The sequence below is a fragment of the Hyperolius riggenbachi genome, chromosome 9 (genome assembly GCF_040937935.1).
Source record: "Hyperolius riggenbachi isolate aHypRig1 chromosome 9, aHypRig1.pri, whole genome shotgun sequence".
NCBI classification, from domain to species: domain Eukaryota; kingdom Metazoa; phylum Chordata; class Amphibia; order Anura; family Hyperoliidae; genus Hyperolius; species Hyperolius riggenbachi.
In genome coordinates, this window is record NC_090654.1 from 162,498,400 (window position 1) to 162,521,198 (window position 22,799).

The 22,799-nt window shown below is 45.6% G+C and overlaps 1 protein-coding gene across 1 annotated transcript in view; it reads right to left on the reverse strand.

Annotated features, from left to right (window-relative positions):
• SUSD3 (sushi domain containing 3) overlaps nucleotides 1-22,799 on the reverse strand; it is a 329,743-nt gene that overhangs the window by 14,332 nt on the left and 292,612 nt on the right. Inside the window, exon 4 of the mRNA XM_068253639.1 lies at nucleotides 14,054-14,215. Within this exon, the coding sequence (XP_068109740.1) occupies nucleotides 14,054-14,215 (162 nt within the window). The remainder of the gene's footprint in view (nucleotides 1-14,053; nucleotides 14,216-22,799) is intronic.

Here is a 22,799-nt window from a genome sequence, read left to right on the forward strand (position 1 = left end):
TTTGTTACAGAGTCTCTTTAAGGGGCTTTTCCTTCCCTCTTCAATATTTTCTGTGCTGCTCGGGAAATCAGATGACTCTCTTCAGAGCTACAGTACTGAGCAAGTTTATCTCATAGCACCCTCTGCAGTCATGTTTGGTTTAATCACTGACTTCCTCTTCTGCCTAGACACACAGAAGGAAGTCACACCTCAGAATCAATAGCTTTTTTGCAGCAAGAAAAAGCTACTTTTCCCTCAGCAGTTTGGTAATTCTGACACAGGGACAGGACTGCTTTAAAATGATAAAACAGAAATAAAGCCCATCATGAGTCATACATCTAAATGTAATTGCCGATTCTACAAGGTGTCAGTAGTGAAACATAAATAGCTACTTGAAAAACATCCAAGAAATACAGCTGTCAGCTCCCAGCACCCAGCACACAGGTAACATTTTCATTTATCAGCCTTCACAATAAATATTCTGAGTATTGCAGAATTGACAGCTTAAGGTGTCACACACACCTACAGAACACTGCTATATATAAAGTAAATGATGGGAAGGAAAGAAGAAACGGCATTATAAAAAAAAAACTGTAAGCCATGTACAAAGCTGTATTTACACATTTTCTGCACAGTGGCGATAAACATAGTGCTTTCATCAGCCAAGGTCAGGTCAGCAGTTCCTGCAACCAGGTTGTCTGAAGGCAAAATCATGTAGGATGACAGTGTAAACAGAATTTTTTAATGATTATTTTTATTGTTTTTACTTTGACCATATAAAGGGAAAAGGCATACAACAAAATAATGCTGGTGTTGTCTCCAGAAACTTACATCCAGTAACTTATTTGAACCTAGACCTGTTTCCACTTATGGACTAGAGTAGTTTGGCATTTTAGCTATGCTCCTATTTAATTAGTAATAACTTCATCACTACTTATAACACCTTAGTGATATATATATATAAAAGTAGGCAAAAAGTAGGTACTCCAGAGGCTTCACCCATCTCCCTGCACCTCGCCATTTCAGCGTTGGGACCCTCGAAGCTCATGGCTATGCTCCCAGATGAGTATGAGCTTGGCTGCACTGTGCAGGCACAGGACAGCCCATGCCTGCGTAGCATACAGTAAAGAGCCAATGTTCAGCTCTGTACTATTGTACCCTGTCAATGGGCTTCTAGTAGTCTCAGCACTGTACTGGCAAGGTGGAATGGGGAAGCCTCATTAGGGCACTTTTTTCCCTTAAGGTACACTTGAAGATACAAAGTACTACTGTTGATAGTAAACATTAATTAACCATTTCAGCCCGCAGGGATTTTTCACCTTATGCATCCAAGCAATTTTCACCTCCCATTCATTCTCTAATAACTTTATCACTAATTATCACAATGAATTGATCTATATCTTGTTTTTTCCCACCAAATAGGCTTTCTTTGGGTGGTACATTTTGCTAAGAATTATTTTTTTCTAAATCCAAACTTGAAATGACAAAAATACAGGGAGATCGGGAGCCCTATCACATAGTTGTTAGTGGCTACCCACCCCTGCGGTTACACACAGTGGTACAATTTGTTGCCCCAGCCTCACTCGTGTTACTGGGGTATTTTCGAGACTAGGTCATAGCCTAGACAATCAGGAAGCAACTTGTTCTCATGCTCGCTCTGGATACAACATGTGTCCTTATACAGGAGTCGAAGGGTGGGGGATCAGCTTATCCCCCACTCATATAGCACTAGTGCTTCTTTTTTCAAAATGATAGCACCACTGTTTACTATTATTATGATTATTATTATTATTATTATCATCAAATGTATGTGCAATCCTACTGTTTTTGTAATATGTGCAATGTTTCACACTGATTTTATTGCTAACTATTATGTTCAAAGATGTTTAGACATCATGCCTTTTGCTTTTAATTATGGTACCTTCCCCCCTTACATTCCCTGTTATCTATGTCTATTGGCACCCCAAAACATCCTGACAGGCACACGCTGCAGCGTTGGCCTGTTTACGGGGGGACACACGTTGTAGCGTTGGCCTGTTACCATGGGTGCACACATGGATCACAGCGCCTCTCTACGTCACATGTCCGCTCCTCCCCACGCCCGACAGGGCAGAGCGCACGTCTACGGAATGACGTACGCTCGGGCTCTACACTAAGCCGCCTCACCAGGGCGGGCAAGCGTAGATGCGTCTCCGGAGAGATGACGCTGCTCGCCCGTCCTTGACCACGCCCCCTACTTCTTTTACCTTGGCCACACAGGGCCTGTGGCGAGCGAGCCACACAACCCCCCCCTTTACCACCTCCCTGGATACGATAGGGGCTGGGGATGAGCAAACACGCCCACCGCATCCGCCCCTCCAGCAATCTACAGCGCTATATCTTCCAGACAGCCAGGACCTCGGCGCTCATTGGCGCCCAGACACACCACAGGATACTGCAGGTAACTTTTGTTCCCCAGCATTACGGCCTCTAGTGGCTTGATGTACTTGTAGCTACAACAAGCTGCACTATACTCTACACACCCCCCTACGAGCTTTCATTAAAATACTTCCTTTTCTACCCCTTAGCCCCATGTCCCTCCCACCTATACTATACTGCTATGGCTAGTTGTTACACTGGATTATATACGGGATGCTTATATTCCACCCATGTGCAGCGCCACTTATCTCATAAACAAGAGAGTACTGTTGGTTTCCTCCTCCCTGGTTATATTTATATTTTTATCATTTCATGATAACCCAGGGCAGCATTTGTCCTCCGTGGCCACTATATTATCTATGACACACATGTGATACTTATCACTGTTTTAGCCCAGCTAAGATTACTACCTATGTTAGGTATTTTATATTTATGTTTATGCATACTATAGTACTAAATGTATTGATCTTCTTATGCTTTTTTAAAAGAATTCTGGCTTCTGTAGCTATATGTATTTTATGTTCTTTCTGTACGAATTGGTATCTTGAGCGCCTTTGCAATCTGTTTTTATGTTCTTATTTCAAGCACGTATATTTGACCTGATGAAGCGGCTAAGACCGTGAAACGCGTTGTCGATGTGCACCAATAAACCTTGAACTTCCTTTTACATGGTTTGATTACTACTAATAAGGTAGGCTACCTTTTAAATTGTAGAGCTGTAATATCAGGACCACATACATGCACACAAACCGGGGACAATAGTTACAGTCCTCCCGATCCAACACGGGCGCCTCCAATCACTTTCAAATTTTTTTCTAAATGCATTTTTACAGGAATATTAAGAAAAAAATGGGAAAAAAAATCATTATTTCTCAATTTTTGGCCATTATAGCTTTAAAATAATACAAGCTACCATAATTAAAACCTATGTATTTTATTTGCCCATTTGTCTCGGTTATTACACCATTTAAATTTTGTCCCTATCACAATGTATGGCGCCAATATTTTATTCGGAAATAAAGGTGCATTTTTTTTTAGTTTTGCGTCCATCACTATTTACAAGCTTACAATTTAATTTTTTTTTCGTAATATACCTTCCTCACATGCATATTTAAAAAATTCAGACCCTTAGGTAACTTTATGTTTTTGTTTTTTTTTTTATTGTAATTTTTTTCCATTAAAAATTTTATTTGGGTAATTTTTGGTGTGGGAACTAAACAGTTAATTTTAAATGTAATAATGTGTGTTTTGTGTATGGAAAAATGTATGTAGATGTAGTTTTACTATTTGGCCACAAGATGGCCACATTGAGATTTTTTTTTCTTTTTGTCTTTCTAGCATCCAGGAAGCGAGAAGAGGACGAGAAACTTTTTTTTCTTTTTTTTTTGAAAGACCGCGGCCTCTGATACGAGGCCGTCGTTTTTTCTGCCACGGACATACTGTAGATCAATGAACGGAAGCATGTTCCCATTCATTGATCTCTGAGCTACCGGGGGGCGGCACGTGAAGATCATGCCCAGACAACATAAATGGTTAAATGTGCCTGTTTGCCCCATTTATTATAAAACTTACTCTTTCTTGTTGCTACAGTGTATGACAATGATATTCAATTTTGTAATAAAAGTATATTTTTCTGCATTATGTGTTTTTTTTCCTCCTAATACTGCAATGATAGAAAAAACTATTTTAAACAGAGGAACTACCTGACTTTTTTACATGCACTCAGTGTGGTTTCAAAACTGAGTGGGGCTATAAGATGTGGCTAAATTGTATTTTTAAAGTTATATCCCCTCTTTTTTATGTTATAGCTTGTCCTGGTGATCCACCTCTTTTTTTATATCTTTTCCTGGGTTCTAGCAGTCCCCATTCCCTTCATATACAGGGGATGGACAAAATAATGGAAACACCTTGAAAATCAACAAAATATATTTTAATATGGTGTAGGTCCACCTTTTGCGGCAATTACATCCTCAAGTCTCCGAGGTATTGATTCATACAAATTGTGAATTGTTTCCAAAGGAATTTTAGCCCATTCTTCACTTAAAACACCCTCCAGTTCTTTTAGAGACGATGGTGGCGGAAATCGACTTCTTACTTGAATCTCTCATAACGACCATAAATGCTCAATAATGTTGAGGTCTGGGGATTGTGGTGGCCAGATGAGATGCTTAACTTCATTAGAATGTTCCCCGTGCCATTCTTTAACAATTCTAGCTGTATGGATTGGGGCATTATCATCTTGAAAGATGGCATTCCCCTTCTTGAAACATAGGATGAACTTGGTCACCCAAAATTCCGAAATAGTCTCGGCTGTTGATTCTTCCATGAAGGGAAATCATTGGCCCGGCGGATTTCTAAGAAATAGCACCCCAGATCATCACAGAACTCCCGCCATGTTTTACGGTTGGGAGAAGGCAGTCTGGATGAAATGCTTCTTTCGGCTGACTCCAAACGTGCACTGGGCCGGAGGTCAGAAATAAGGTAAACTACGATTCGGCAGAGAAAATCACATTTTTCCACTGTTGGAGGGACTAATTCTGGGGGTTCTACACCACTGTAAATGCTTTTCTAACAATTGATTTAGAGTCAAACGGTCTCTCTCAGACAACTTTGACTTGTATCCACAACTGTGCTCTGCTGAGGATTTTTTTCCTTCTCTTTCAAAGGCAGTCATTACGTTTGAGACAGTACCTTTTGAAATGCCAAGCATTCGGGCAGTTTCTGTTAGAGTAGCGCCTGCCATACGAGCACCAACAATTTGGCCTCTTTGAAAGTCTGAGAGATCTGCCATTTTCATAAATTATAACCAACTTTGGTTTAAATATCTGTAAAAAAAACGATTATTTTAATTAAACATATCAAATAACAAAAATAATAAACAAAAATTTAACATATGTCAAGTTTTGATTGCTTAAAACATGTTCAAAGATTATGATGCCAAAATGTTATGTTTCCATTATTTTGCCCAACCCCTGTATTTTCCAGTTGTCTAGTTGCTCACTGTTCCTCTTTATGATAGTCCCTTGAAGTCTAATGGTCCCCCCTTCCCCTTTAAGGCATTCCTTGATAGTCTAGTGCCCCCTTCCCACAGCTTTCTCTGGTAGTCTAGTGGCCCCCTCCACCCCAATAACTTTCCCTGATAGTCTAGTGACTCTCCCCTTCCCCCTTTAAGGCAGTCCCTAGTAGTCTAGTGGTACTCTCTTCCCCTTTAAAGTATTCCCCTGGTAGTAGGGAAGAATCAGGAATGAACCCCAAAGAAATATACCCTGGTTAGTGTCCCACCTGTTGCCCCAGGTGATGACACAGGTCGTGTGCTAGCATGCGTGCTGTGCTCATCAACTACTGCAGACTAACAATCATGTCCTTTTGCTACAACTGTAGCATGGGCACAAGTGGTTAAGCATATTTTTCATTGACTGTATGAGACGCAGCACACAAATACTGTTACAGGGGATGCAACACAATGCCCACTGTGAACGTAGTCTAAATAAATCTAATAGGAGAGTGTGGTAGTGCAAGCCACACCAACGGTCAGTGGTGTGGCAATAGGGGTTGCAGAGGTCTTGACTGCATCAGGGCCCTTGGCCTCAACTGCAGTATTAGCTCTTTAACCTCTTGAGGACCGTGGTGTTAAACCCCCCTAGTGACCAGGCCATTTTTTTTTGTAATTGGGCCTCTGCAGCTTTAAGGCCTCGCTGCAGGGCCATCCAACTCAGCACAAAAGTGATCCTACCCCTTTTCTCCCCGCCAACAGAGCTCTCTGTTGGTGGGGTCAGATTGCCCCAGGACTGTTTGATTATTTTTAATAAATATTTATTTTATTTTTTTAATTTAATTTCCAGGTTTTTTTTCTAACCCTCCCTCCCCCCGTCAGCTTGTCACAGCGATTGGCTGTGATAGGCTTCAGCCTATCACAGCGGATTGCTCCTGAGTCCCCCAGGGGGACAGCCGTGTCACATGGCTGTCCCCAGTACAATGCTGCCTTAGATCGCAGCGCTGTACTAAGTAAATAGATGGCAGTTTCACTGTCTAACAGTCTCCTAGCGGCGATCGCCGCTGGGAGACTGATGGTGGAGCATAGCTCTGTCATCCATGCGGAGATGCGCACACATCGGTGCGCGCAATCTCCTGCAAATCCCCGCCCCAGGACTTGATGCCAATTGGCGTTAGGAGGTCCTGGGGCTGCCACCTGTTACGACTCATGCACACCCTTTTCCTGCCTGCTGGTGGCAGCATTTGCAAGGACTGCCGGGACTTTCATTGTGCCACCAGCAGAGGGCTCTGTGGACTGTGAGCAGCCCTAATTTTCTACAATTCATCACATGCATCCTGTTATCACTTGGACTATTTAAGGGCTGCCTCTTCCCCCTGCTAATTGCCAGAACTTTGAGCTCCCAGGTCTGAGTCTCTGGACATCCTGGTTTCTGATCTTTGCCCTGATCTCTGTTTATGCCTTCCTGTTGCCGAACCCTATTTATTCTGTCTGAGACCTTCCTTTTGCCTTATTCCTGGTACCGTGCTTTTCTGATAACCTGATGCTGACCTTGCTCTCCTGCTGACTCTGATATTATTGCATTTGCAATAAATCATTTTTTTTGCACCTTATTCCCTGATTCCAGTGTTTGTATACTGCAAACTGTGGTCAAACCCTGTTTCTCCGTTCAGGCTCCTGACAGAAAATTCTGGCCATACTGTATATACACTGACCACTGCAGCTATACTGCACACTGATACCTGTTTTGTCCAAAAATGGATCTGCAACAAATTTATTATGCATTGCTTGCTGATGAGGATGAAGCTGAGTGTCGTGCAGATTTTGCTGATTTCTCTAAAGTTGAATTGCAGCAGTTGATTAGCCAGACATGTAGTTATGCCAAATTAGGAATAATTCGTACACAAGATATTGAAAATTTAGCCAGGATCTGGAATGATCTTGCATACCCCATAATGACAAATGTCTGCATGCAACCTGATTCTGACCAGGGTATAGTCAGTGATTATGATCCACCTTTTGACAATTATGCCATAGAAGCTCTGATTAACTTGTTTGAGGATGACAGGGAATATTTTCTTGATCATTACTCAAAACAAAGGTGAACAGACCGTGCAGGCTTGCATAGATTCCCTCCAGTCCCTGATCACTCAGGGAATATGCAAGTATGGGAAAGCTTCCCTTCTATAAATGCTTGGCAGAAGGTTCCACAACCCTTGCCTCACCTGTTGTGAATGCAGTTCAGGTTGATTTTACCTCCGAACCAGTGAACATGTATTTCAGTTATTTAAAGAGAGACAAAAATGCCTTTTTTGAATTCTATAAAAGACAAAGCTTTGAGTTTGTAAGTGTACAGTCGAGAATCTGTTGTCTGAAAGAAAATGTAAGCCTGAGTCAGCCCATGCTTCGATCAATGCATATTCAGAAAGCTTGTCATTTTGCACACCTCCTGTTAACCCTCTGAATGCCACTCACTTCCAGTCCACTGCAGTTAACCACTTGACGACCAGTGGATTTTCCTATGATCTGTGCTGCGTGGGCTCTCCAGCCCGCAGCACAGATCGGGATAGAGCCAGGGTGATCAGACTTACCCCCTTTTTTCCCCACTAGGGGGATGTCCTCCTGGGGGGGTCTGATCGCCGCCGGCTTGCTGCGTTTTGCAAGGGGGGCTCTTCAAAGCCCCCCTCCGCAGCATTTTCAGCGCTCCGTCCCTCTCCCTCCCTCTCCCTTCCCCTCTGAGCTGCGCAGGACGGATATCCGTACTGCGCATTGTAGGATAGGCTTCAGCCTATCATATGCCGGTGATCCCCGGCCAATCAGAGGCCGGGGATCGCCGATCTTCCTTACGGCGCTGCTGCGCAGCAGCGCCGTATGATGTAAACAGCGGGGATTTCTTCCCTGCGTGTTTACATTTTGCCGGCGAGCCGCGATCGGCGGCTCTCCGGCTGTTCACGGAGACACCCTCCGTAAACTGTAATGGAAAGTTTCAATGGTAACCCGCAGACGACCAGTTTACGCCAATCGGCGTTAGCTGGTCGTCAAGAGGTTAAACAGCCCCAATGTCAGTCTCCCAGCAAAGAAGAATTTCATTCAATTTTTAACTCTGAACTGATTAATGATTTGTTTGATTTTCTGAGAAAGAATAGAGAAGGATTTATTAATTATTACTGTGAGAAAAGTAAAGGTTTTGTGTCTACTTGCAATTGAGTCATTGATTGCGCATAGGCTTTGCAAGTATGAATCCGCTTCTGACTTAATTGCTGCCTATTTAGAAGTCCTGCAAGTAAGAAATTCTTCAGTTAACCCTCATTCAGAATCCTCAGCCCAAAGCCACTACACAGCTTAACCATCCTGGCGGTATGGACGAGCTCAGCTCATCCATCACCGCCGGAGGCTGCCGCTCAGGCCCTGCTGGGCCGATTTGCACCAAATAAAGTGCAGTACACGCAGCCGGCACTTTGCCAGCCGCGTGTGCTGCCCGATCGCCGCCGCTCTGCGGCGATCCGCCGCGAGCAGCGGCGAAAGAGGGTCCCCCCAGCCGCCTGAGCCCAGCGTAGCCGGAACAAAAAGTTCCGGCCAGCGCTAAGGGCTGGATCGGAGGCGGCTGACGTCAGGACGTCGGCTGACGTCCATGACGTCACTCCGCTCGTCGCTATGGCGACGGTGTAAGCAAAACAAGGAAGGCCGCTCATTGCGGCCTTCCTTGTTTATTCTGGGCGCCGGAGGCGATCGGAAGAACGCCTCCGGAGCGCCCTCTAGTGGGCTTTCATGCAGCCAACTTTCAGTTGGCTGCATGAAATAGTTTTTTTTTAATTTAAAAAAAACCCTCCCGCAGCCTCCCTGGCGATCTTATCAGAACGCCAGGGTGGTTAGATGTCAATCACCCATTACAAAACAATTTAATTTCATTTTTAACTCTGATCAGATTGATCACTTATATGGTTATTTAAAGAGAGACTAACAAGGGTTTTATGAATATTACTCTGAGAAGGGTGAATTGTATGTGTCTGCCTGTATTCGTGCAACTGAGTCATTGATGCTGCAGATGCTGCATAAGCTCTGTAAGCGTGAATTTGCTTCTATGTTGATTAATGCCTGGCGTGAGATCCTGTCTTCCTGTTCCCACTCTCCTCCTTCTGCTCATTCTCCATGTATCTCTTCCTGTGTCCAGAACTCAGAACCTGCAATAGTTAAAAAACCTGTAAAGTCAGCAACATTACAAACCGCTATCAGGTCCACACCTTGGTCCTGGCAGTATCCAGCTATATCAAGAGAACCTGCTGTTTCCAGAGTGGTCACCAAAACCAGACGCAAATACTTTCCAACAGCTTCCATTACTCCAGTCATCTTGCCTCCTGTGCAGCCTCCAAACATCTCGCCTCCTGTGCAGCCTCCAAACATCTCGCCTCCTGTGCAGCCTCCAGTCATCTCGCCTCCTGTGCAGCCTCCAGTCATCTCACCTCCTGTGCAGCCTCCAGTCATCTCGCCTCCTGTGCAGCCTCCAGTCATCTCGCCTCCTGTGCAGCCTCCAGTCATCTCGCCTCCTGTGCAGCCTCCAGTCATCTCGCCTCCTGTGCAGCCTCCAGTCATCTCACCTTCCGTGCAGCCTCCAGTCATCTCACCTTCCATGCAGCCTCTAGTCACCTCGCCTCCCGTGCAGCCTCCATTCAACTCCGGTCTGGTGCAGCCTCCACCCAACTCCAGTTTGGCGCAGCCTCCAGTTAATGTTCCTGTGACACTTGTTATACAGACTCTTGCCTTCCTTTCACAACTCTTGCAGACTTTGTATGCTCCAGAATCCAGTCCAGCCATTTGTTTGTCTGCAGAGCCTTGCCTCCAGCCTGCAGAGACTTCAAATCAGCCTGCAGAATCCTGCTCACAGTCTGCAGAGCTTTGCATCCAGTCTGCAGAACCTTGTTCCCAGTCTGCAGAATATTGCCTCCAGCCTGCAGAGACTTTGCCTCCATCTGCGGAGCCTTGTTCTCAGTCTGCAGAATCTCACTTCCAGTCTGCAGAGACTTTTTTCCAATCTGCAAAAGTTTGCATCCAGTCTGTAGAACGTTGTTCCCAGTCTGCAAAATATTGCCTCCAGCCTGCAGAGACTTTGCCTCCATTTGCAGAACTTTGTTCTCAGTCTGCAGAATCTCACTTCCAGCCTGCAGAGACTTTGCTCCAATCTGCAAAACTGTGCATCCAAGCTACAGAAACCTGCATACAGAACCTAGTATCTTGCCCACACAGTTTCAGTTCCAGCTCGTACAGGCCCAGTTCGCACAGTTTCAGTGCCAGCTCACACAAAGTGTATCAGGGTCTCAGTCAAAGGTCCAGCCAAGCGCTCAGCCAACGGTTCAGCCATGTGCTCAGCCAACGGCCCAGCCAAGTACTCAGCCAAAGGTCCAGATCCATGAGGTTATGCAGTCTGTTGTCCTGCCTGAAACTACTGAGCCTGTTGCCCTGTCGGAAGCTTCCCAACCTGTTAACCTGCCTGAAGCTTTCCTGTCTTCTGTTTCACCTGATGTTATGCAATCTGCTGCCCAGCCATCATAGACTTCTGCTGCTGCCCAGCCATCACAGACTTCTGCTGCTGCCCAGCCATCACAGACTTCTGCTGCTGCCCAGCCACCACAGACTTCTGCTGCTGCCCAGCCACCACAAACTTCTGCTGCTGCCCAGCCGTTACAGACTTCTGCTGCTGCCCAGCCTTCACAGACTTCTGCTGCTGCCCAGGCGTCACAGACTTCTGCTGCTGCCCAGCCATCACAGATCTCTGCTGCTGCCCAGCAGTCACAGACTTCTGCTACTGCCCAGCCGTCACAGACCTCTGCTGCTGCCGAGCCGTCACAGACCTCTGCTGCTGCCCAGCCATCACAGACCTCTGCTGCTGCCTAGCCGTCACAGACTTCTGCTGCTGCCCAGCCGCTAGAGACTCCTGCTACCAACGCTCCAGATGGTGCCAAAACTGCTGTCTGCCTTGTTGGTACCAAGCCTGCTGCATCGCCTGATGCCTGCCAGTTTCCTGCTCTGCCTGAGACCTGCCAACCTGTTGTCCACTCTGATCCTGTCCACTTACCTGCCAAGCCTGATGATCCTCTCCAGTCTCCTGCTCAGCCTGATGATGCATTCCAGTCTCCTGCCAAGCCTGTTGCTGCCTGCCAGTCTCCTGTTCAGCCTGATCCTGCCCAGTTTCCTGCCAAGCCTGATGATCCGGTCCAGTCTCCTGCTCGACCTGATCCTGTCCAGTCTCCTGTCCTGCCTGATGCCTGCCAATCTCCTGTTAAGCCTGATCCTGTCCTGTCTTCTACCAAACCTGATGATGCGTGGAACCTTAACTGTCATCAAAAAAAAGTTTCACTTTCCAGATACAGCAAGTGGAGCTCTAAAACATTGCAGAGAAGGGTTGTCCAACTCCAATCTTCGAGGGCTAAACCCATGGCTGTGTTTTTGGTTGGACAAAATCATTTTACTTGGTCAACCACAGCTTAAAGGGAACCTTAACTGTCATCAAAACAAAAAAGTTTCATTTACCTGGGGCTTTCCTAAGACCTCTGCATCTGTCCTGTGCCCTCACCGGTCCTTGACTATCCTCCGGTCATGGGTTAGTTTAGTTTTCGGCCGACTGGGAGTCGGCTCCTGTCCATGCGTCTCGTACGTGTTCCCGTTTTCAAGCGTGTCCTGCGCAGGTGCAGTACAAGGTTTCTCTTACTGCGTCTGCGCAGGATGCGCTTGAAGAAGGAAACGTATACGGGTGAATAGGGGTCGACTTTCAGTCGTCTGAAAATGAAACTAACCCACAGCGGAGGAATGGAGGATAGTCAAGGACTGGAGATGCCACAAGACGCCTGCAGGGGGCTTGGGTAAGCCCCAGGTAAGTAAAAAATTTTTTATGACAGTTAAGGTTCCCTTTAAGCTTGACCAAGTGAAATCGTTCTGTCCAGCCAAAAACACAGCCAAGTATTTAGCCCCCGAAGACTGGAGTTGGACAACCCTTCTCTGCATTATTTTAGAGCTCCATTTGCTGTATCTGGAAAGAGAAAAATATTTGTATAAAACATTAAAGTTTCATTTACCCAGGGCTTCCCCAAGCCCCCTGCAGCCGCCCTGTGCCTTCGCAGCTCCTCATGTGTCCTCCGGTCCCACCTGCGCGTTAGTTTCGTTTTTGTTCGACTGAGAGCCGACTACGTGTATTCTTGTCCGTGCATCCTGCGCAGGTGCAGGCGTACTGTACCCATGCAGGACACTCTTGACGGCAGCAAGGCGAACAAGAATACGAGTGGCCAGGGGCCGACTCCCAGAAACTAATGTGCAGCGAGGACCGGAGGACACTCGAGGAGCTGCAAGGGCACAGGGTGGCTGCAGGGAGCTTGGGGAAGCCCCGGGTAAATGAAACTTTTTTTATCTTGCAGGGTTAAGGTCCCCTTTAAAAAAAAAACATATATATATATATATATATATATATATATATATATATATATATATATATACACTTTTGTTTTACGTTCTGTACATGTGTTTCAGTTTTGCTGCAGACAAATAATCAGCATTAAAACCAAGCAGAGGTTAGTCTGCAATGGCTGCCATCACATTTTCTCTATACAGTAATTTTTTCACCCATGTGTCAAAACAATGTGTGATTGTTGAGATATAATGATGTGCTGAGACACATAAGGACAGCGACAGTAGAAAATTGTCATCCTTCATTAACCTGCTGAGCGGTCTGGACGAGCTCAGCTCGTCCAGTACCGCCGGAGCCTGCCGCTCAGGCCCTGCTGGGCCGATTTGGCTCAAATAAAAAGCAGCACACGCAGCCGGCACTTTGCCAGCCGCGTGTGCTGCCTGATAGCCGCTGCAGTGCGGCGATCCGCCGCATGCAGCGGCGAAAGAGGGTCCCCCCAGCCGCCTGAGCCCAGCGTAGCCGGAACAAAAAGTTCCGGCCAGCGCTAAGGGCTGGATCGGAGGCGGCTGACGTCAGGACGCCGGCTGACGCCCATGACGTCACTCCGCTCGTCGCCATGGCGACGAGGTAAGCGAAACAAGGAAGGCCGCTCATTAAAAAAAACCCTCCCGCAGCCACCCTGGCGATTTTATCAGAACGCCAGGGTGGTTAATAAAAAAAAATGCCCTATGTTACTTTCGTATGTACTATGGTACTATGGTATGTTCTATTTTTCTTGTTAATGTGAGGAACCATCTCCAGTGAGAAAACTGTTTATCAAATCAGGGTCCTTGCAGCTGGGATGAAGCAATATACCGTAGTTTGTGCAGATTAAATGATGTCTTGTTAAAATCTGTCTTCCCTTCACTAAGTGTACGAGAGTGAAATAATTATTTTAAATGTCAGACCTTTTGTATACTTACTAGATAGGATCTCAGGTGGTGATCATGCTGTCATGTATTCCCCTACTCTCCCCAATAGATGCACACTCACACCAAAACCCTCCATGCCATATCTTTCTATTACAGATATTCACAGTTGTGCTTTTCCTTTTTGTACTGTGAATTTTCATAGAAGCTCTTTTATGTGAACTACATTATTGCTGAGTTACGTCACCTTTTAACCATGGTCATGGCCTTTGTGTAGCCACCAGAATGAACAGAAGTAGATCTTTGTGTATCTCTCTGGGTGATTCACTTGCTCTGAAACAGTTTTGTTTTAATAAGGCTTACCTGCAAAACCCTTGGTTCTCATAAACCATATTAATCCAATCATCAATTCTCGGCCGTCTTGCAGGTTTGTTGTTATTGTTATTTCCGCCTTTCATTGCAAAATATGCTGCCTGCATGTTCTCCAGTTCCTCGCATTCTAATTGATGCCACACAACCTTGTCTCTGCACAATGTGAAATAACAAAAGATTAGACAGCTACAGGAAGCACAACCGCACAATATGCATATACTCCATGTACCATCCTCTCCCAGCACATCACAAAGAATGGGCTTTACTGTAATGTCATATTTCCTGGATGCTGAGTGTGCCATTCTGCAATCCATACATGAGATTATTAACACAAACCATTTTGATCATGTACAAGGCTTTGTATACCTAGAGCCACAAGCCAGTTATTCTGCGATGTATGGCATAGTTTAATGGGGGATTGGCGGTAAAGCATATGTATGAAGAACCTATACATAAAAATGTAATAAGGGAACTAATTCTCCATCACTGAAAATGTGGCATTCACCTTTATATTCATTTCACATGTACTTGACCTCAAAGTGTAACTACAGCCACAGAAAGGGATACTAATGTGTTTATTGTGGCCACTCTGGAATGTTATATTATTATTACTAGGTAATTGTTACCAGTGGCGTCGCTAGCCCTATTTTAGGCGGGCCCGTGCACCCAACATGTCCTTAGGGTGCCCCTAATCTATAGGAGTGCCCAACACAAGTGCCCCGAATTTATCCAGTTAACACTGCCGCCGTTCGCTTGATACGGCGGCTGCCAGCATCTTCTGGCCCCCGACAGCCTTTGCGACATCCGCTTCCGCCCCCTGCTCCAATCAGAAGCGGAGAACCTGGCAGGGGGCGTGGAGTTTGGGGAAAAAGCAGGGGGTTGAAGCCGAGGAGCGAGAGTAGCTCCGCCCCCTGCAGGCGTCTGACCAAGCAGCACATACTGGCGGCGCCGGCGTCCGCACTCCGGACCTACCAAATCAGATCCAGCCGCCACAGACCAGTCAGACCTCACCCTGCCTCATCCACCATCACCCACAGGTGCAAGTGGCTGCGCCACCAGATTCCATCCTCCAGGCCCAGGAACTCCAGCAGGCGTCCACACAGAGTGACTCCACACACAGCCAGAATGCCCCACCACCGCCCACAGTGCCACTCAGGTCTGGTACCACTGCCAGAGTGACTGACGCCAACACTGGACACTAGTACACCCTCTACCTGGCCTGCCGCTGCCAGATTTGGGCCCACAACACAGCCACATGCCACCTCACCTTTGGACAACAAGCAAGGTACCTGTCCTGCAGCCAGCCAGTGAGCCAGATGACTGAGACCACCAGGCACTGCAGGCAGCCTGCAGCAGCCAAAAGAAAAATCAACATTCACAGTAAATGGTTCTAGCAGCCAGCAATTTGCAAGTGTTGGGGGGGGGGGGCTGGGGGAGAGGAGAAGAGAGTGCAGCCAGAGCCAGCAGCTAGCCACACAGCCAGATCGATTCAAAGAGTAAAAGGTTGCCGGCACTACAAAGTCTGTACCCGTATCACTGGGAATAAAGAAGGAGAGATGTTCTAAAGGCCACCTTGTTATTATAATAAATACTGCGTGCTCATGACAGATGAATGGAATACACACATTGGATCAGCATCAATAGGAAAAACAGTTGAGTCAGGCACTGCAGTGATTGCTGTTTTAATGGTGTTTCAGGTTAGAGTAAATCACCATAGTTGTATCAAAAATTGTGACATTTAAAAGGTAGGTACAAAACATCATCATCAATGAAAAATTCGTCAAGTGCAAAATTCGTCAAGTGCAAGCATCTTGTGCATTTAAACAGTTGCAAGAGGAGGATGTCCTACCATGTCAAGTGGTGGCGGTGGTGGGTGCAGGGCAAAAACGGTAGCCTAACGGCTGTTTCGCACGGCGGTGCTTCTTCCGAGGCTGATCCACGTTTATACACATGAAAACACAGGCTTTTATTTCCTGTGTCATGAACTGGGGGCGGGTACGCTATGACGTATGCATTTCCGGCCGCATGCGTAAAAACGTTAGCATTAACCAGGCGTTTACGCGTACAAAAGAAAAACGCGTTACCGTACGCGTAAAAAACGCACGTCAAATGCGAACCATGCATGTCAGCATGGAACGCATGCGGACGCGTAATTCCGTACGCGTGCGATCTAGAAAAGAGGCGTATTCACCATCTGAAGGGAGCAAATTTCTCCGAATTGCAAAATTAATCGCGAGAAAATAGAGGGGCCGTTTGAGGCTAACTGTGAAATACAGTGACTCAAACGTGCATGTGGAACGTGAGATTGCATAAAAACACCGAAAATGCGGGGGGGAAATAAAAAGGAGGAGAAGATTACTGGACATCGGGAGCAATTATTACAAGGATCATCCATCCTTGTTGCAAACCTGTTTGCGAAAAGTAGCAACATCTGAAATTGCATATAAAGAAATACATATTTGCTTAAGAAATAATCTCAATGCATAGATGACTGCAGTTATGGATCTAAGAAACATGCCAAGTCATTGTGGTCGTTGAAACCCAATGGGCCTAGGGCTTCACTTTTAATAATCAATAACGACCCTTTTCTTAATAGGAGTCGAGAGCGATCTCCTCCCCGTTTGGGAATCATAACTTGTGCCAAACCACAAAATTTCAGTACGTTTGGGTTGCTTTCATGTATTTCTCTGACATGCTCTATCATTCTCGTGGCGCCTTTACCGTTTTCAACGGAACGCCAATGTTCTTGTATTCTCTCTTTTAGGGGGTGAGTGGTTTTACCAATATAAAATCGGCCACAAGGGCACCACAGAGCATAGACCACAAATTTAGTATTACAGGTAATTAAGTCACGCACTGTCCACTGCAAGGCACCTACACGATAAAACGTGCCGGTGCACATAAATTGGCAGTGGGAGCAGAATTGACATCTGTGGTTGCCCTTAGGCCGACATCTTTGTAACCAGTTCTCGGTGGAAGGCGCCACGAGAATGATAGAGCATGTCAGAGAAATACATGAAAGCAACCCAAACGTACTAAAATGTTGTGGTTTGGCACAAGTTATGATTCCCAAACGGGGAGGAGATCGCTCTCGACTCCTATTAAGAAAAGAGTCGTTATTGATTATTAAAAGTGAAGCCCTAGGCCCATTGGGTTTCAACGACCACAATGACTTGGCATGTTTCTTAGATCCATAACTGCAGCCATCTATGCATTGAGATTATTTCTTAAGCAAATATGTATTTCTTTATATGCAATTTCAGATGTTGCTACTTTTCGCAAACAGGTTTGCAACAAGGATGGATGATCCTTGTAATAATTGCTCCCGATGTCCAGTAATCTTCTCCTCCTTTTTATTTCCCCCCTCCCCCCCCCCCCGCATTTTCGGTGTTTTTATGCAATCTCACGTTCCACATGCACGTTTGAGTCACTGTATTTCACAGTTAGCCTCAAACGGCCCCTCTATTTTCTCGCGATTAATTTTGCAATTCGGAGAAATTTGCTCCCTTCAGATGGTGAATACGCCTCTTTTCTAGATTGCACGCGTACGGAATTACGCGTCCGCATGCGTTCCATGCTGACATGCATGGTTCGCATTTGACGCGCGTTTTTTACGCGTACGGTAACGCGTTTTTCTTTTGTACGCGTAAACGCCTGGTTAATGCTAACGTTTTTACGCATGCGGCCGGAAATGCATACGTCATAGCGTACCCGCCCCCAGTTCATGACACAGGAAATAAAAGCCTGTGTTTTCATGTGTATAAACGTGGATCAGCCTCGGAAGAAGCACCGCCGTGCGAAACAGCCGTTAGGCTACCGTTTTTGCCCTGCACCCACCACCGCCACCACTTGACATGGTAGGACATCCTCCTCTTGCAACTGTTTAAATGCACAAGATGCTTGCACTTGACGAATTTTGCACTTGACGAATTTTTCATTGATGATGATGTTTTGTACCTACCTTTTAAATGTCACAATTTTTGATACAACTATGGTGATTTACTCTAACCTGAAACACCATTAAAACAGCAATCACTGCAGTGCCTGACTCAACTGTTTTTCCTATTGATGCTAGCCACACAGCCAGCCCAGTAGTAGTAGCAGCCACTAGCCAGGTGGGGGGTTGGGAGGGGAGAGAGTGCAGCCAGAGCCAGCTAGCCACACAGCCAGCGCAGTAGTAGTAGCCAGTAGCCAAAAAGCACCTGGGGCTGGCTGGGCCTGTCTGCTGCGCTGTGCTGTCTCTGTGTGCTTATCTCTGCTACTTCCAATATGTCCAGTATAAGCTGTTTTCTGTGCCTGCACTGATAGTAAACTAGCTGCAGTGTGTGCTGATCTCTGCTACCTCCAATATGTTCAGTATAAGCTGTTTTCTGTGCCTGTACTGATAGTAAACTAGTGGCAGTTTGCTGATCTCTGCTGCCTACAGTATGTACAGTATAAACTGTTCTCTAGTGCCTGCACTGTGTGTGCTGATCTACCTCCAGTGTGTACAGTATAAGGTGTTACTCTGTGCCTTTACTGATTGTAAACCAGCTGTATTGTATGCTGATTCCTGCTACTTTCAGTATGTATTATTATTATTATTATTATTTATTGTATTTATAAAGCGCCAACATATTACGCAGCGCTGCACAATAGATAAATGGGTTAACATACAGGTAGAATATACAGAAACTCACAACAAAACAAGATCATGCAAATGATTTGATAACAATACAGTGTCATAGGTCAAAATAGAGACTGTTCGAGTCTACAAGAGGGGTGGTTGTGAGTAAGATTGCATAATCAAGCTGGATACGTTAGGGAGGAGGGCCCTGCCGGAGGCTTACAATCTAAAGGGTGGGGTGGAGACAACAGGTGCGTCTTTTGAGAGGGGGTCTAACAGAACATATTATGGTGCTGGTGTAGGGGGGTATGCGAGCGTGAAGAGGTGAGTCTTGAGAGCTTGTTTGAAGGTATTAAAGGTGGGGTCGAGTCTGACGGCTGGTGGGAGAGAGTTCCAGAGAGTAGGGGCAGCCCTGGTGAAGTCCTGCAATCGTGCGTGTGACTGAGTTATGCGTGGTGCGACTAGGCGCAGGTCATTGGAGGATCAGAGGGGGCGGGCTGGTATGTGCCTGTGGACCAGATCAGAGATGTAGGTTGGGCAGGTCTTGTGCACTGATTTGTAGGCAAAGCACAGGATTTTGAAATTGATCCTAAAGCTGATGGGGAGCCAGTGTAGTGCTTTACAGAGCGGAGTTGTAGAGGCGCTGCGGTGAGAAGAATGTATCAGTCTGGCTGCCGCATTCATTACCAATTTAAGTGGGTCAGTACGGTTAGAGGGGAGGCCAGATAAAAGAGAATTGCAGTAGTCTAGGCGGGAGATGACAAGGGCGTGGATAAGGAGTTTAGTGGTGTCAGGGGACAGGTAGGAGCGGATCTTGGAGATGTTGCGGAGGTGGAAGTTGCAGGATCTGGCAATACCTTGGATGTGGGCGGTAAAGGAAAGTTCAGAGTTCAGAATAACGCCTAGACAGCGGGCTTGGGAGGTAGGGCGGATGGTAGTATTTTCAATAGTGACGTGCAGATCTGGGAGGGGTGCAACTGTGCGGGGTGGGAATATTAGAAGCTCAGTCTTGTCCAAATTAAGCTTCAGTATTAGTTGTAAAGCCTGGTACACACATACAATTTTGATTAGCCAATTTTAGCTCGGTTCATCAAATGCATTGTCTCTTGGCCCACTTACTGCATGGGGGTGGTAAAATTGGTCAGTGATTGACGGATCAAAATTGTATGTGCGTATATCTTTGATCTATGCCTATACTGATTGTAAATTATCTAAATTAAGGACAGGGGGCTCCATCCAATATTTTGATAGGCAGGCCCGTTATCTGTAGCTTACACCGCTGCTAAGTTCATGTACATTTGGTCCCACCCATGGCTACGCCCACGCGCTGCATGTCATAGTTACATAGTTATTTTGGTTGAAAAAAGACATACATCCATCGAGTTCAACCAGTACAAAGTACAACTCCAGCCCGTCCCCCACATACCCCTGTTGATCCAGAGAAAGGCGAAAAAAACCCCACAAGGCATGGTCCAATTAGCCCCAAAAAGGGAAAAATTCCTTCCTGACTCCAGATGGCAATCAGATAAAATCCCTGGATCAACATCATTAGGCATAACCTAGTAATTGTAGCCATGGATGTCTTTCAACGCAAGGAAAGCATCTAAGCCCCCTTTAAATGCAGGTATAGAGTTTGCCATAACGACTTCCTGTGGCAATGCATTCCACATCTTAATCACTCTTACTGTAAAGAACCCTTTCCTAAATAAATGGCTAAAACGTTTTTCCTCCATGCGCAGCTCATGTCCTCTAGTCCTTTGAGAAGGCCTAGGGACAAAAAGCTCATCTGCCAAGCTATTATATTGCCCTCTGATGTATTTATACATGTTAATTAGATCTCCTCTAAGGCGTCTTTTCTCTAGACTAATTAACCCAGTTTATCTAACCTTTCTTGGTAAGCGAGACCTTCCATCCCACGTATCAATTTTGTAGCTCGTCTCTGCATAGTTACATAGTTACATAGTTATTTTGGTTGAAAAAAGACATACGTCCATCGAGTTCAACCAGTATAAAGTACAACACCAGCCTGCTCCCTCACATATCCCTGTTGATCCAGAGGAAGGCGAAAAAACCCTTACAAGGCATGGTCCAATTAGCCCCTAAAGGGAAAAATTCCTTCCCGACTCCAGATGGCAATCAGATAAAATCCCTGGATCAACATCATTAGGCATTACCTAGTAATTGTAGCCATGGATGTCTTTCAACGCAAGGAAAGCATCTAAGCCCCCTTTAAATGCAGGTATAGAGTTTGCCATAACGACTTCCTGTGGCAATGCATTCCACATCTTAATCACTCTAACTGTAAAGAACCCTTTCCTAAATAAATGGCTAAAACGTTTTTCCTCCATGCGCAGATCATGTCCTCTAGTCCTTTGAGAAGGCCTAGGGACAAAAAGCTCATCCGCCAAGGTATTATATTGCCCTCTGATGTATTTATACATGTTAATTAGATCCCCTCTAAGGCGTCTTTTCTCTAGACTAAATAAACCCAGTTTATCTAACCTTTCTCGATAAGTGAGACCTTCCATCCCACGCATCAATTTTGTTGCTAGTCTCTGCACCTGCTCTAAAACTGCAATATCTTTTTTGTAATGTGGTGCCCAGAACTGAATTCCATATTCCAGACGTGGCCTTACTAGAGAGTTAAACAGGGGCAATATTATGCTAGCATCTCGAGTTTTTATTTCCCTTTTAATGCATCCCAAAATTTTGTTAGCTTTAGCTGCAGCTGCTTGGCATTGAGTACGATTATTTAACTTGTTGTCAATGAGTACTCCTAAGTCCTTCTCCAAGTTTGATGTCCCCAACTGTATCCCATTTATTTTGTATGGTGCTAGACCATTAGTACGTCCAAAATGCATGACCTTACATTTGTCAACATTGAATTTCATCTGCCATGTATGTGCCCATATAGCCATCCTATCCAGATCCTGTTGCAATATGACACTATCTTCCTGAGAGTTGATGATTCTGCACAATTTTGTATCATCTGCAAAAATAGCAACATTGCTCACTACTGCATCTACTAGGTCATTAATAAATAAATTGAAGAGCACTGGACCCAGAACAGACCCCTGTGGGACCCCACTGCTAACAGTCTCCCATTTTGAGTACAATCCATTGACCACAACTCTTTGTTTTCTGTCATGTCCACGCCCATTTTGCCGCTGCATGCGCTACACATACCCCCCACCTACTGCCCACAGGTGCCCCCGATCTCCAAGGACCCTAGGCACGCCCCTGATTGTTACTGTATCTGGAAATTGCAGACGTCCAATTGCTATGCAACTGTTACCTTTTCTACTTTCTGAGCCTGATTCTTGCTTGCATCAGTCTCTCAAGTCAGAGGAATGTCCCTGTAGGTGCACCTCTGAATGTTACCTCTTCTCAATATCTCCATTATCAAATTGATTTATTTGCTCCTAATTCTTTTTAAAAGAAACAATAAGTTACATTTAACTGGACAGCTTTGTGGTTAGACGTTTTGGGTCAAATTCCCCAAACTTGGGTAAGATTGCCAAAGTTTAGCTTAGTGTGGCATAGCGCATGTAACCCTATCAATGTGAGCATTACCCAGATAACACTGGTTGCCCTAGTTGCACAACACAGGCTGTGTAGTATGTTTCAGTACGTTTAGTGAATTAAGCCCTTCGTCACTCTTACTGAGGGAGGTTTTTAACATCTAATGCCCTCATTAGAAGTGAAAAAAAAATGGTTAGTAAAAGAGATGAAACATTTTGTAGAAGTCAAAGGGGGAGATTTATTAACCTCCCTGGCGGTTAATTTTTTTTTTAAATGGGCAAAAAAACTTTTTTTTTTATTTTTTTGTTTTTGTTTCATGTAAAGCTACCAGAGTGGTAGCTACATGAATCACCACTAGAGGGCGCATGTGGCCCTCTAGTGTGATCGTCGCCGGCATCAATAGCAAACAGGGGAGCGCATACATAACGCGTTCCCCTGTTTGGCTTCTCCTGTCGCCATGACGACGATCGGCATGACGTCATGGACGTCAGCCGACGTCCTGACGTCAGGCGCACTCGATCCAGCCCATAGCGCTGCCCGGAACTCATTGGTCCGGGCAGTGCAGGGCTCTGGCGGGGGGGGGCCCTCTTCTGCCGCAGAGCGGCGGCG